Below are 14,751 nucleotides of genomic sequence, written 5' to 3'. Positions count from 1 at the left end.
ACATCCAAATCAATTTGAATTGCACCGTCTATTTCCAGCTTGGAGATATATTTTCTCTTTCATAAGAAAATGTCAAGATAAATTATTATTAAAAGATAATTATGATAAAAACCATAATATTATTCTTTAATAATAACAAAAATATCTTTACTTTTTCATCCAACGGTTGGGAGCTACGCCCATTCAACAGCTTTGATTGCATGACCCAATGATGTAATTTTGGGTCCAAACACAAACATAAAACAATGCTCGAGAATCAGATAGATATTAAAATCAACGAAAAAAAGGGGGCTAACCAAGGAAGTCGCAACATTATATCTCATCAAACTTGCCCGAATAATTTGAATACTAAATTTTTTTCTATTCTAATATTATATATCATCAAACTAGTCTATAAGAGTGTGACATCCCACATCGCCCAGGGGAGTGATCCTTAAATGTATATTCCCATCCTTACCTAGCACGAGGCCTTTTGGGAGCTCACTGGCTTCGGGTTCCATTGGAACTCCGAAGTTAAGCAAGAAGGGGGCTAGAGCAATCCCATGATGGGTGACCCACTGGGAAGTTGCTCGTGAGTTCCCAAAAACAAAACCGTGAGGGAATGGTAAGCCCAAAGCGGACAATATCGTGCTACGGTGGAGTTGGGCCCGGGAAGTGATCCACCCCGGGCCGGGATGTGACAAATTGGTATCAGAGCCAATCCCTGGCCGGAAATGTGCCGACGAGGACGTCGGGCCCCTAAGGGGGGTGGATTGTGATATCCCACATCGCCTAGGGGAGTGATCCTTAAATGTATATTCCCATCTTTACCTAGCACGAGGCCTTTTGGGAGCTCACTGGCTTCGGGTTCCGTAGGAACTCCGAAGTTAAGCGAGAAGGGGGCTAGAGCACTCCCATGATGGGTGACCCACTGGGAAGTTGCTCGTGAGTTCCCAAAAACAAAACCGTGAGGGAATGGTAAGCCCAAAGCGGACAATATCGTGCTACGGTGGTGGAACGGGTCCGAGAAGTAGTCCAACCCGGGCCGGGATGTGACAATTTGGTATCAGAGCCTAACCCTGGCCATGGTGTGCCGACGAGGACGTCGGGCCCCTAAGGGGGGTGGATTGTGACATCCCACCTCGCCCAGGGGAGTGATCCTTAAATGTATATTCTCATCCTTACCTAGCACGAGGCCTTTTGGGAGCTCACTGGCTTCGGGTTCCGTTGGAACTCCGAAGTTAACCGAGAATGGGGCTAGAGCAATCCCATGATGGGTGACCCACTGGGAAGTTGCTCGTGAGTTCCAAAAAACAAAACCGTGAGGGAATGGTAAGCCCAAAGCGGACAATATCGTGCTACGGTGGAGTCGGGCCCGGGATGTGACAATTTGTGATATCCCACATCGCCTAGGGGAGTGATCCTTAAATGTATATTCCCATCTCTACCTAGCACGAGGCCTTTTGGGAGCTCACTGGCTTCGGGTTCCGTAGAAACTCCGAAGTTAAGCGAGAAGGGGGCTAGAGCACTCCCATGATGGGTGACCCACTGGGAAGTTGCTCGTGAGTTCCCAAAAACAAAACCGTGAGGGAATGGTAAGCCCAAAGCGGACAATATCGTGCTACGGTGGTGGAGCGGGTCCGGGAAGTAGTCCAACCCGGGCCGGGATGTGACAATTTGGTATCAGAGCCTAACCCTAGCCATGGTGTGCCGACGAGGACGTCGGGCCCCTAAGGGGGGTGGATTGTGACATCCCACATCGCCCAGGGGAGTGATCCTTAAATGTATATTCCCATCCTTACCTAGCACGAGGCCTTTTGGGAGCTCACTGGCTTCGGGTTCCGTTGGAACTCCGAAGTTAAGCGAGAAGGGGGCTAGAGCAATCCCATGATGGGTGACCCACTGGGAAGTTGCTCGTGAGTTCCAAAAAACAAAACCGTGAGGGAATGGTAAGCCCAAAGCGGACAATATCGTGCTACGGTGGAGTCGGGCCCGGGATGTGACAATTTGTGATATCCCACATCGCCTAGGGGAGTGATCCTTAAATGTATATTCCCATCTCTACCTAGCACGAGGCCTTTTGGGAGCTCACTGGCTTCGGGTTCCGTAGAAACTCCGAAGTTAAGCGAGAAGGGGGCTAGAGCACTCCCATGATGGGTGACCCACTGGGAAGTTGCTCGTGAGTTCCCAAAAACAAAACCGTGAGGGAATGGTAAGCCCAAAGCGGACAATATCGTGCTACGGTGGTGGAGCGGGTCCGGGAAGTAGTCCAACCCGGGCCGGGATGTGACAATTTGGTATCAGAGCCTAACCCTAGCCATGGTGTGCCGACGAGGACGTCGGGCCCCTAAGGGGGGTGGATTGTGACATCCCACATCGCCCAGGGGAGTGATCCTTAAATGTATATTCCCATCCTTACCTAGCACGAGGCCTTTTGGGAGCTCACTGGCTTCGGGTTCCGTTGGAACTCCGAAGTTAAGCGAGAAGGGGGCTAGAGCAATCCCATGATGGGTGACCCACTGGGAAGTTGCTCGTGAGTTCCCAAAAACAAAACCGTGAGGGAATGGTAAGCCCAAAGCGGACAATATCGTGCTACGGTGGAGTCGGGCCCGGGAAGTGGTCTCGCCCGAGTCGGGCCCGGGAAGTGGTCTCGCCCGAGTCGGGATGTGACAATTTGGTATCAGAGCCTAACCCTGGCCGGAAATGTGCCGACGAGGACGTCGGGCCCCTAAGGGGGGTGGATTGTGACATCCCACATCGCCCAGGGGGTGATCCTTATATGTATATTCCAATCCCTACCTAGCACGAGGCCTTTTGGGAGCTCACTGGCTTCGGGTTCCGTAGGAACTCCGAAGTTAAGCGAGAATGGGGCTAGAGCACTCCCAGGATGGGTGACCCACTGGGAAGTTGCTCGTGAGTTCCCAAAAACAAAACTGTGAGAGAATGGTAAGCCCAAAGCGGACAATATCGTGCTACGGTGGAGTCGGGCCCGGGAAGTGGTCTCGCCCGGGTCGGGATGTGACAAAGAGAACATAGTACATTCAATTGGAAAATATTAACCACAAGGAAATTCCACAAAAGATATTAATGCTGCAACAATCAGAATATATAAGAACTAGAGATCAAGAATGCAGTGAGAGAGTCCAAGCGAATACGAAAGACAAAAAATGTCGACGTGACAACGAAAACTGATTCCTTACACAATCAAAAAGTGAGTGATTTCTTAGCGTAATCATATATTTGTTCATGATGCTACTGCAACAATTTTTTTTCATTGTGATTGAACTTAATAAACGTGTCTTGACAATCTGATCTCCCACATTTTCCTAGTCATATGTTGAACCAACATAATTCTCAATTGTGAACTTTTGGACCTAACCTCTGGCCTCATCATATCCAAATAAGATGGTGAACCAGGTCAGCACCACCCGTCATAATCCTTTCCAATCCGGACCCCAAGGATCAATTTATCTAGGCCGCATAAATTGAATCCTAACATAATACCGCTTTTCTGTGGCATTTTTGCGCAAAAAGTTGGAATCATCCCGCTTAATATGAGGATCCACAATGGTAACCATGTGCCTACTCTTAGCAGCCAACTTCCCCTGCATCTCCTCGCGAGCTTCTGAATACTCTCCTTATAACACACTCTAGAGGGAAATTATTGGTAGGATCGACCTATCCATGACTACTTCAGAATAATACAATTTAACGAAAAGAATGACAAATGAGTAAACAGTAGATGAAACTTTTATTTACAACAGCATTATTGTTCTCTCTTATTTTGGTCCGACGAAACAAAGAGGGCATCAACAATATAAAATAGAATTCTAGTTCCAAATTTTCGGCCTTGATCATCAGTTCAGAATATTCTAAACAATATTCTAAATATATTACATCGTGCGGTTGTAGATTATTTTAAAATTAAATATAAATAGTATCAAACGAAAATTGACCGCACGATGTACGATAAACGAACATAATTAATTGATCATCGGATCCTCACAACGATGATCCGAAGAAGATCCTTGTCCTGGGTTTTACAACTTTTGCAACTCAAAATTGGGGTTTAAATTGGAGGTGTTTTAACACACAATGCTCTTATAGAAAAGTAAATACAAAATAAAACTTTTAGCGTAAATTGGAGATGCTTTAAAACGCATTATTCTAATAGAAAAAATAAGTAAAAATATTACCAACATAGCTTTTAGCGCATCATAATAATCCAGTGAGAGTGAAAATTAGAAATTTTCTAGCATGGATATGCAACGTTCTGCTTGACGTGATGTACGGATTTGAAAAAGAAAAAAACAAATGTGAAGTACGGTTTTGGAAATTTGATGCCATAAAGTCAATGACAGCCATGTGTGATCAATAATATTCATTTATAAGATGACAAATCAACGGTCATTATTTAATGGCAGTAAATTAATCCCGCTAGTTTTTATTTTTTTTTACTTTTTATGGAGTCATATATTTACAAAAGTAGGACTTTCCCGCTCCTTCCCTTGCCCTGTTTATGCTCTGCTTGCCAATTCCAGCAACTCCGTTTCCCTTGCCCTGTTTACGCTTCTTCCCTCATCTTTTTCAATATTTACACCATCTAAATCATAATACAAACCCTAATCCATTCTCTGCCGCTGCCTTTCTTTTCCCGTAGCTTCCTCCTCATCCTCATCCTCTCCCGTAGCCGCCGACTGCACCCAGCCAGCAGGCAGCAGCACGTAGCCACTTCTGTCGCAAAATATGTACAGTAATTTCTGCAATATATATTTGTCATCAGCTTTGATTTGTTAATTACTGTGTTTTGTTAAGATTTGTGCAACTGGGTTTTGTGAAAGATTTGTGCTTTTTTAATCCCAAAAAATGTGATCTTTGGTATGATGTGCACCTCAGATTTTGTGAAACATTAATGATATTGATTTCAGTTTGCAAAGAATATATGATGCATTTGGTTATCGGATTATTTAGGTCCTGTTCTTGTCCTGAACTTTGAATCTAGTGCTTATTGTAAGGCATGGCGCCGTTTCTAGTAACTGTTTAGAGTGAATTATGATATCCCAGGTTGTGTTAGGGTTTTGATCGCTGTTTGAGCAACTATAGGCTTGCCCTTATACAACTTTGTAGGACATACCGTAGGAGAGAACTAATGGAGAGAGAAGGAAGAAAGTTGTGCCAAGTAAACCTTGTTGAACGAAGTTATATCTGGAAGAGAAGCTGTTCATTACTACTGCAAATTGGCTTTTGTAACTTTGCTACATGTAAACTAGTTAAAAGTAACCTATTGTTTGCTTGTATTTCAGTACTTCGAAATGGCTAAGTTTTATACAGTATCAAAGCTCCTATTTAGCTAGTGTTTGACTCTAAGTTCATTATACATATCCACATACAAAGTATGTAGACAGGCATGGAAGCCTACTTCCGGAAAATAGAGACTCATAATTTTTACACTGATACTATACATATTCTTTGAATGTTGCCTCTTCACATCATTGATCCGATAAGCTTCAACCATGCTGAAGCTAATCATGGTATTGTTATAAAAGATGACGGAATGGTTAGACTGAATGAAGCCCATTCTGCCCATATCAGCTGCGAGGTTGAACACATGGTCAACATTCTTAGTAACCTTCAAGCAATTATCCATGACCCTGAGGTTAGCAAGATGGAATTCATGGCATAACATATCTTCAGCCATGTGCTAGTGTTAAAAATATATCATTGATTGCTCTCTTCCACGGTTCCACCCCACCAACCACTATCCTCCCTCCTGCTTCCGTTCCTAATCCGGATAACCTCACATGGTTTCAAAATTCAAACTGATCAGTTTGTTGTTAGTATTCTTCGCGGTACCCTCACCGACTTGGTGCTAATGCCGCACAGTTGAAATTCCAACTTCTCTCCGTTCAAAAAGGATCGAAGACGATCCCCGAGTATCTCTCTCATGTCAAAAGCTTGGCTGATCAACTCTCTGCGATCAATGATCCTGTCTCCCCAACTGAACTTGTCGTGCCAACACTGAAATAATGGGGATGACAAAGCTGAAACCTTATTAAGTAGACTAGTTGTTGTCAATTGTATTTGTTTGTTTTGAAAAGGAGGGCAAAAGGGGAGGGGTGAGGTTAATGCCCTTTTTCACCAAAGCTGTAATGCCCCACCGATTTCTGTTGCTTGTTTCATTGTTTGTTATGTGTAAGACTTTTAAGATATCTTGTTATAAAGTATAAACTCAATATTTATTTGTTAATTGCAGCTTGAGATGCTGACTCTACAGCAGTTGCCGCTTTGGATGTTCCCGCACCTTACGTAAGTTTGTCCCTCCACTCACATCCATCCATTTTTTCACTTTAATGTCCATATGGTTTTTGTTTCACCCACACGCAAGCTTTATTTAATTTTTCTTATGTTAATTCTATTTCGCATTGGTTCTTATTTAAGCAAACCTGCACTTAGTAGAAACCATCTTAGGAAAGTAAGAATAAAGATTGACGTCGTATAAATGGAATGCCGATGGTTATATTTCAATTATTCTTATGTATGAATGCCAATAGTTGTTCACTTCTTGATTCATTACATAAAGTGTATATATATTATATGTTGAAATATTAACGGTAATTTGTTTTGATATCAATATAACTACACCAATACATGCTTGGTGTACAAGAGACCATAGGATCCAAAGCTAGTGGAAGTGTGAGAAGAGTTGGAAGAAATATCTTCAAACTTGTGCATTGTTTAGTTATGCAGTTAGTGTCAAGTGCTTGTGTGCATAATATGTACTTCAAGTGAGCTAATCTCCATTCTCCACCATGTAAATGTGTGGCGTGTGAGAGAAGTAACTGGGTAGACTTTTCCTATAAACGAAAAGCTAACCGTGTGAATCCAGAGAGAAAGAGAGAACAATGTCTCTCTAATGTGAAAATACAACACAAGATTGAGGGAGAGCCGAAGAGCCCCCTCTACCAAAGTTGTCAAAATATTTTCTTCTTCTTTTCCACTTCAAAATTCCAACATGGTATCAAAACTTCGGTTCAAAGAGAAGAGAAGAAGAAAAAGATTGGAGAGGAACAAGTTTGGAGCACAAAGTGTTCAACCTCTGCCGAATCCAACAAGAAGAAAGAGAAAAAAAGGAGCAGAAAAGATGGAAGGCTGCAGTCAAGGAAGGTGTTTGTTTCCCTCTAGAAGAACGGCGTTTGTTAGAGAGAAACTTTGCAAGGTGCTGGTGAAAATAGAGCAGAAAGTCATTGCTCACTGCCCTCAACATCTGCAGTCAAGAAAACCATGTTGTGTTTTTTCATTCTTCAACCAAAAGATGGCAGCAAGAAAGCAACATGAAAAAAGGCATCAAAGTGGAGAAAAACGTTTTTGTTTCTCCCTACCCGACTCTGAAGAACAAGATATGTTAAAGCTAAAATAAAATCTTGTGACATGAGCACCAAGAGTGCAAAGTGTTCTGGAAAAGGGCTTGCTGAACCCTCCATTTTTGAGTGGAAGAGAGTTCAGAAGACAAAGACCCGCACTTTTAAAAGTATAGGTCAGAAAATATTTTCTTCTCAAAATTCCAACATATTACTTCTAAGCTAATATGTTCAAGAATTCATCAACTTGGATTCGTTTCTCTGCCACGTGATTATAACTCCTTCTAAAATTTAAATATTATTCTAATTTTTTTTTTTTTGGTATAGTTCATCGGTGGGAAGAGTGAAGGGAGCTATCCCGTATGTTCTTGGGTTTACAATCCAAGTGCTTATCGGGTGCAACTCTATCATGATCAAGAGTGCGTTCAGAGCTAATATGAAGTTCACTGTGTTTTTATGTTATAAAAACATAGTAGCTTTGTGTGCTCTACTTGTAGCGGCGCTCTACAGCAGACAAAGACCTCCGGTTCCCAAGGGCTGTCTCTTAGCTTGGATCATTTGCTTGGCCGTTTTTGAGTAAGTACCCTATCTTAAATAAAAATTGAAAAACAAATAATTTATATTTCAAGGATTAATTATTTTTCATTTAACAGGCCATTTTTGGGGCAACTTGCTGTGTTTGCTGGACTACGGTTCACGCCGGCCAGTTTCTCTAGTTGTATTATCGCAGTTGGCCCGGCCTTGACATTCATCGTCTCGTGGTATCGCAGGTATATTCTAAATTATCGGCTAATTGTCATTTACAACTCATTTAATTTTTGTTAATAAATTAAAGTATTTAAATTTGATTGTCATTTTTTGTGTTACAGGTCGGAGACGGTCCACATCCATGAGAGACCTAGTCAAGCAAAATTGCTGGGGGTGTTGATGGTGATCGGTGGAGCCGTAGCTGTGAGTCTGATTGATGGCCCCACCATTACCATTGCGTACGCCTCCACTAGCAGTGGCCACCCTTACAAGCTATCTAATAATTGGGTTAGAGGTCCACTGTTAGTCGGGATTTCAGTGATTCTTTCAGTATGCTACAACTTGTTGATGGTAAGCGTGCTTACGTTTTGTTTGTTTTTGGGTTGACTTAAAACACACAAACACATTGTGCGCACTCGAATGAAAACACAAACACATTTGCTTTCAAAATGACATTTATCTTTATCTTACAATTTGCGTTTGTTTTTGTGTTATTTCAGCAAGAGACTACTACGAAGTACGCTGACTTCCCATTAGTTTGGCTTAATGCATACGTTGTCGCCATTGGAGCGCTGATGGACACTATAGTGGCTGTCGCGCTTACTGGGAGGACTACGTATGCATGGATGCTGGGTTTGAACGTGAAGCTTGCATGCTACCTATACTCGGTGAGCTTTTTTGCAATTTGAATTTTGAAATGATCTTTTGGCTGTGTAATATGTACATGATTCTAACTCTTGGCTTGTTCTTGTAGGGTGTGGTGATTTCTGCATTCACGGCATGGCTACAGAGCCGGGTGATCCGGATGAGAGACGCGGTCTTTTTGACCTCCTTTAGTCCCCTAGCCACCGTTGTTGTAATGGTATTAGGGTTTACAATATTAAAGGAGGAACTTGACAGTGGGAGGTAAAAAAAAACCCTACATCTTTTTATACAAGATTTTGTTTAATCATAACATATCGTGAAAACTTAAAAGTTCGTTTTATGTTTCAGCATTGCTGGAGGTGGTGTTATAGTGATAGGCCTTCTCGTTTTCCACTGGGGCAGGAGGCAGCCAGCACTCGACGCGTAGCAGTTTGACTTCAAATAAAAGTTTAGATGCTGTAAATATATAAATATATAGATACAAAGTATTGGTGGTGTGTAATTTCACAAATGGAATATAGGTGTTTGTTTGTACACTCAGATAATTTGAACACATCTCTTCAAAGAAGACTATGTATGGAGAAAGATTCACTTCCATTGAATTTTGTTATTCACGATGTAATACACACACACACACACACACACACACACACACATATAACAAAATAATCCTCTCAACAACACATTCAGAAGAAAACTGGGTTTGGCCAGGCGCAGCGGCTGCCATATTAAGAGATGTGAGCTTCCAATCTGAGAATACAAAACGATCATGGATGCATGCCCCTTCCTGAAATTCAAACCTTCCACCATCGTCGACACAGAGTTCACCTTCGGCTGCTTGTGAACTATTAAGTGCTATCACCTGCAACACTTCAACAAAAAATTCACAACCATCCACTCTACTACAACATACACTTTTCATGCTACAAAGAATAATTCACTTCAAAAAGGTACTAGAAAAAGAAACTAGAATAGTGTTCCAACTTCACAGTTAAATGGTATGTAAGTGTTGGTCTAAAGTGTTAAGTATTTCAATCTACAATCATATTTCAGTTAAAACGTTAAACGTATAAACAATTTGGCATAGGTAGTAAATTTTAAATTCCAATAAATATATCTATCCACCGCATCACCAAAATGCTTAGGCAATACAAAACATTGATTCTAGGTCCTATACGAAATGGATACGCAAATGTCCAAGTGCATCTTCAATCTCCAGATGGTGAACCATCCAGAGGTTTAAAATGTGTGCAAAACAAATGTGTGCAAAACTAAGTGCAAAACCATCATAGGGAGCAACTCCTACCCAAATTACCATGGTGCTCGCCTAAATGGATAGCATGCTCCGAACTGATACTAACGAACTAACAACTCACGTTCTGGATTGTCAAAGAACCCACCATCAGCACCTGTAACAACATTACAGCCATGAGCACCAGTTGAAAAAGACACTTCGCGTTAATAAGAATATATTGCTTTTGATACCTGACAATGAGATCCCAGTAAGACCAAGCGTCAAAACTATTGGAACTGAAACCCTAAGGTGATCCCAATCAGCTAAATTATCTCCTGTCCATACCGCTCCATACCTTTGACTTCCAGCAAATACTGCTCTCGACAAAACAAAAGGTATATCCCTTCCATCACCTCGCTTCACAAGCCCATCTGCTGTCGCCAAAGTAGTACCCATAGGCATCCAACCCAGAGCCAACTGCCAAAGGTGGAGAACCAGGAGCTTATTTACTGACATGAAACGCCAAGAATACCCTATGTAAGATTATTATATTCTCAACATCAACTTCTGTCTCAATTTATGAGACGTTTTCATGAAATAAGAAAAAGTCACAAACTTCTGTCTCAATTCAACCACAAATTATCTTTACAAACATAAGTGTATCCTCAAAATACCTAGTCCTGCAGATCAGGTATGACTTAAACAGAAAAAGAAGCAAATCCATAGAAGTTTGCATTTTGAATACTGACCATAAATAGTTTAGACAAGAAAAATAACCTTGGAGTTCTTGATTCACAAAAGAATGCAGAGAATGACCCTTTGATTCCATTAAAAGAACTGTTGAGCTTCCTTTCTTTAAGAACTCTTCATTTTCACCGACCAATAAGCTGCATTAAAGAATCCTATGAGTCAAATAAAGAATCCTATGCCGTTATTTTTTTTTTTGAACGAGCAGAGACAAACCTTGTTGTATACAAAAGGTATTCACTGGTAAATTTTGTAGTGTTAACGTGATCTACCAAGCCACTTTTTTACGAAGTCAGCTTCACCCCAAATCCCAGCTTTCTCCAAAAACACATCCCATTTCAGAACTTCAAGCTTTTATCTGCTGATCCCACTGATTGCTACAAACTCACAGGTAACATTTCAACAGCAGAGCTTTGGGATCCAACCTGTTGGAAAATCAATGTTGAACTTAAACCCTAATTCAAAGCTAAAGTGATACAAAAAAAATTCAGGACAAGCAGGGGCATATGGCATCAGTATTTATTTGTGAATCACTTGCAAAGAGCACAGAAATCAAGGGCATATTTCATGACAAAGTAACGTAGATCATTGATCTTAGTACAATGTCATCGCCAATTCATCAGCAGTTATTCCTATATCACTTGTTGAGGACTCATAAATCAATGGAATATTTCTTGATAAGGTAATGTAGATCGTAGATCTTAGTACAAGAGAGTTTTATTTCAAACTCTCTCCCGTCATATATGCCATAACTTGTAGAGCATGCCAGCTTACTAGTCAATCATGTAAACCAGACCAGTTAGAGAACAATTTGCAATGTTCAGGGCCTCTCCCAAGAACGACAATATATCATTTTCATATCATTTCCATATGCATATTATTTCATTGTTCTATTGTTTCCTTTCTATATATTCTCTTTGTATGCGCTCACATGTGGACACACACACACCGTTTCATTGTTTCACTGTTTCCTCATGAATGGGAGCACACACATGTATACATATAAACCGAGCATCTCAAGAGGGGTCCCCATTTTAGGGAAAACACAGAAATACCTCTGCATTATAGTTTAATTATCTGAACTGTCTGTTTTTTAAACCTCTGTTTAAGGGTCATCATGATGGTCATAAAATGATTCAGTATCTCCATAGTTGGCTGATTTCGTGACAAGGATGAATCGTGAATTGAGATTTAAAAATTAGACGGTTCAGATCATTTTACTAGGATGCCAAGTTCGTCATACAGGACAGCATAAACACTAAGATCTAAATGTAATAATTAAGGTGGCCTGCATCATCTGACTTGTAGTTTGAACAGCATCCTGCATGTTGTAAGATCTAAATAGTCTCTCTCTCTATCTCTATATATATATATATATATATATAGAGATATACGTGATACGTGCATTTTGTATACAAGATAAGCTAAACATTCAAACATTTAAAACTGACATTAATAGAATGCAGGCATCAGAAACTTAATAGTTACCGTTGCTGTATTAAACACTACATTCTTGCAGTCTGGCAGTATGCTAACCGACCACGCTGGAAGATGATATGACATGTTTCAAAATTCTACTGTCTTGTCATTTTTGTCATCCATGTTAGCTATTTTATTTAAGACATAAAGAACCATAACAACAAATTCCAGTTTGTGCATATTTGTCATCCATGTGGTACCTACTGTCTTGTCATTTTTGTCATCCTAGTTTGTGCACATCACTTAAATATTTTATTTAAGACACTCGGAATGAAAAGAACAGGATAGGCTCATGAAAATGACCTTTACAGCCAGCACACTCAATATCAAAGCTCAATATGCGAAATGGAGCCATCTTCAAAAAATTTCCCTTCTGGAGTATGGCTGATAAAGTCTGAATATCTAAGAAAATGGTTAGTCAAGGACAGATAAATCAAGTAGGAAATAGCTCAAAATGTAAATGGCATTCATTACATACTTCGCCAAACTCCAAATAGTGCCTTGAATGCGTAAGGATATAGGCAATGCAACTCTTACTGGCAGTACGACAAAGGCTTAGTTATCTTATATTGTCCAGCAGGGTCCCGCAGGGACCTCAATCCAATTTCCACCAACTATGACGCAATCAATCATGGAAAGAAGAGCATAAGGAACATTGTTGTCATATCATATGTCATGAATTTCTTCATACCAAGGCCATCGATTTGTATGCCTTTTTCAAGAATGCCTGGCAGATTGGGGAAGCATAGAAGAGTAATAAAACAGTTTTAGGCATAAGCCACAGCTGGAAACATTGCAGTACATATTGATATGCAAGGTGCAAGACAAAATATGAGGACTGCTCTCCAAATATAGTCCTTCCAACGAGTAAATTAGATCAGTACAATGGTACACAAAGAAAGACATGAAAGAAGGGGGAGAACATTTGTCGTCTAAGAAGTTATGTGATAATCAACCATAAAATGCAATGTAGATGTTTCATCCAAGAAAGTAATTCAGATCCTGCATGTTATCGAATGTTAATGAAACTGAAATTTTACCCCGGCAGCTGGCCACCATTGTTGGCAAAGCAACAACAATTTTGAGAAAAGGTTCAGAATCTTGCTGCTGGTAAAACACTCCTCTTCTGCACCATTTCAATATGGCAAATGAATTTTTGTACCTTGCTGTTCCTGTTGACCTCCCCCATCCTCCCCTATTGAATTACCAAACAAAGACATTATCTTTGTTTAGTTTGGTAGCATAATTTATTCCCGTGCAGCAACATAGAATACTCGGTAGAAGTTGCATTTCTGAGACAAATAACCAACATGCTTGACGAAACAACAACACCGATGCTTTAGTGTTACAAAATTACAGTTATATTCAGGTTTCTCAGTCACCAACCAAACATTTTCACAGCAGAATAATAAACATAAAAGAAATTAGGAGCACAAGCTAACCTTCCTTTGTAACCCCAATAATTTGGATAATGGAAGCGGACCCGGAACATCTATGGCTCTCTCCAAATACACAATCAATCTCCAATTACTGAAGAGCTACAACCCACAACCAGGAAAGAAAGAGATTTTAACAATTTTAAATAAATACACCCGTAAAAATAGAGAATCGAGCAAAATTGGAAAAGGCTGACAGACCGATGCTTCGGGAGGCGGAAGTGTAGGCATGGGAGAGAGGCGGGATGCGAGGGACTGGCGCTGCTCTATGTCACCGATGCTTCGGGAGGCAGAAGTGTAGGCATGGGAGAGAGCCGGGACGTGAGGGACTGGCGTTGCTCTATGTCGCGGAGAAAGAGGTCGTCCTCGTTCTCGAATAAGGTTTCGTCAAGGAAGACCGAACACTTCCTCGTCGACGAATTCTTCTTCTGGGGATGTGGCCTGCTGCTTGTCTGGATTCGCCGCCGGGTGTGGCCGCGCTGGCCCTTTTTTCTGTGCCCTTGTTCGTCTACTTTGATTTTGTTTTCGGGGTTCACCAAGGGTTTCGCGAGCAATGTGTGAAGCGTCTATTTCCCGCCAATTAGTGTGCCCTTTATTTTCCCTTACACGGAATATTATGGCCTCAAATTATGGCCTTCCAATCAAAGTGGTGTTTTGAAATAAAATTTTCATCATTTTCATATCAATTGGGTCTTTTTGTTGTCTTTTCGTTAAATATTATGTTAGTGTGCTAATGTGGTAGACAAATATATTTTACTTATTCAATTGTATGACGTCGATGCGAATTTAGAATTTCAACTATGACGCAAAATTGGGTTATTCAAAATATAAAATTATATAAACTAATGAAGACATGTATATATATATATATGTGTGACATCCCACATCGTCCAGGGGAGTGATCATTATATGTATATTCCAATTCCTACCTAGCACGAGGCCTTTTGGGAGCTCACTGGTTTCGGGTTCCGTTGGAACTCCGAAGTTAAGCGAGTAGCGCGCGAGAGCATTCCCAGGATGGGTGACCCATCGGGAAGTTCTCGTGTGAGTTCCCAAAAACAAAACCGTGAGGGCGTGATCGGGGCCCAAATCGGACAATATCGTGCTACGGTGGTGGAGCGGGCCC

The 14,751-nt window shown here is 41.0% G+C and overlaps 2 protein-coding genes across 4 annotated transcripts; one reads left to right on the top strand and one right to left on the bottom strand.

Annotated features, from left to right (window-relative positions):
- The first annotated feature begins 5,533 nt into the window (after positions 1 to 5,533).
- On the top strand, positions 5,534 to 9,156 carry LOC137736082 (WAT1-related protein At2g39510-like). The gene is made up of 8 exons (XM_068475440.1): positions 5,534 to 5,635; positions 6,233 to 6,285; positions 7,665 to 7,913; positions 7,991 to 8,107; positions 8,207 to 8,435; positions 8,585 to 8,752; positions 8,839 to 8,990; positions 9,078 to 9,156. The coding sequence occupies exons 1-8, from the start codon at positions 5,534 to 5,536 to the stop codon at positions 9,154 to 9,156; spliced, it is 1,149 nt and encodes a 382-aa protein (XP_068331541.1).
- Positions 9,157 to 9,173: 17 nt separating this feature from the next.
- Positions 9,174 to 14,166, bottom strand: LOC137718640 (probable glucan 1,3-alpha-glucosidase). Of its 3 annotated transcripts, none has more exons than XR_011065907.1 (8): positions 13,827 to 14,166; positions 13,632 to 13,727; positions 12,668 to 13,384; positions 12,493 to 12,583; positions 10,927 to 11,135; positions 10,741 to 10,850; positions 10,215 to 10,440; positions 9,174 to 10,138 (listed from the first exon to the last, which is right to left on the bottom strand). XR_011065907.1 is itself a non-coding variant. In XM_068458193.1 (8 exons), exons 6-8 carry the CDS (start codon positions 10,790 to 10,792, stop codon positions 10,086 to 10,088), a joined length of 363 nt encoding a protein of 120 aa, XP_068314294.1. In that variant the 5' UTR covers positions 10,793 to 10,850; positions 10,927 to 11,135; positions 12,493 to 12,583; positions 12,668 to 13,384; positions 13,632 to 13,727; positions 13,827 to 14,166; the 3' UTR covers positions 9,174 to 10,085. The 3 variants fall into 3 exon arrangements, 2 of the variants coding, with proteins under 2 accessions (XP_068314294.1, XP_068314303.1); XM_068458193.1 differs by having other exon boundaries at positions 10,215 to 10,472; XM_068458202.1 differs by lacking the exons at positions 12,668 to 13,384; positions 13,632 to 13,727; positions 13,827 to 14,166 and having other exon boundaries at positions 10,215 to 10,472; positions 12,493 to 12,603.
- Between the last annotated feature and the right edge of the window lie 585 nt (positions 14,167 to 14,751).

Source organism: Pyrus communis, chromosome 1 (genome assembly GCF_963583255.1).
Source record: "Pyrus communis chromosome 1, drPyrComm1.1, whole genome shotgun sequence".
In the NCBI taxonomy this organism is placed as follows: Eukaryota; Viridiplantae; Streptophyta; class Magnoliopsida; order Rosales; family Rosaceae; genus Pyrus; species Pyrus communis.
The sequence above is the reverse complement of the archived record's forward strand: the minus strand, read 5'-3'. Positions and strand labels throughout refer to the sequence as shown.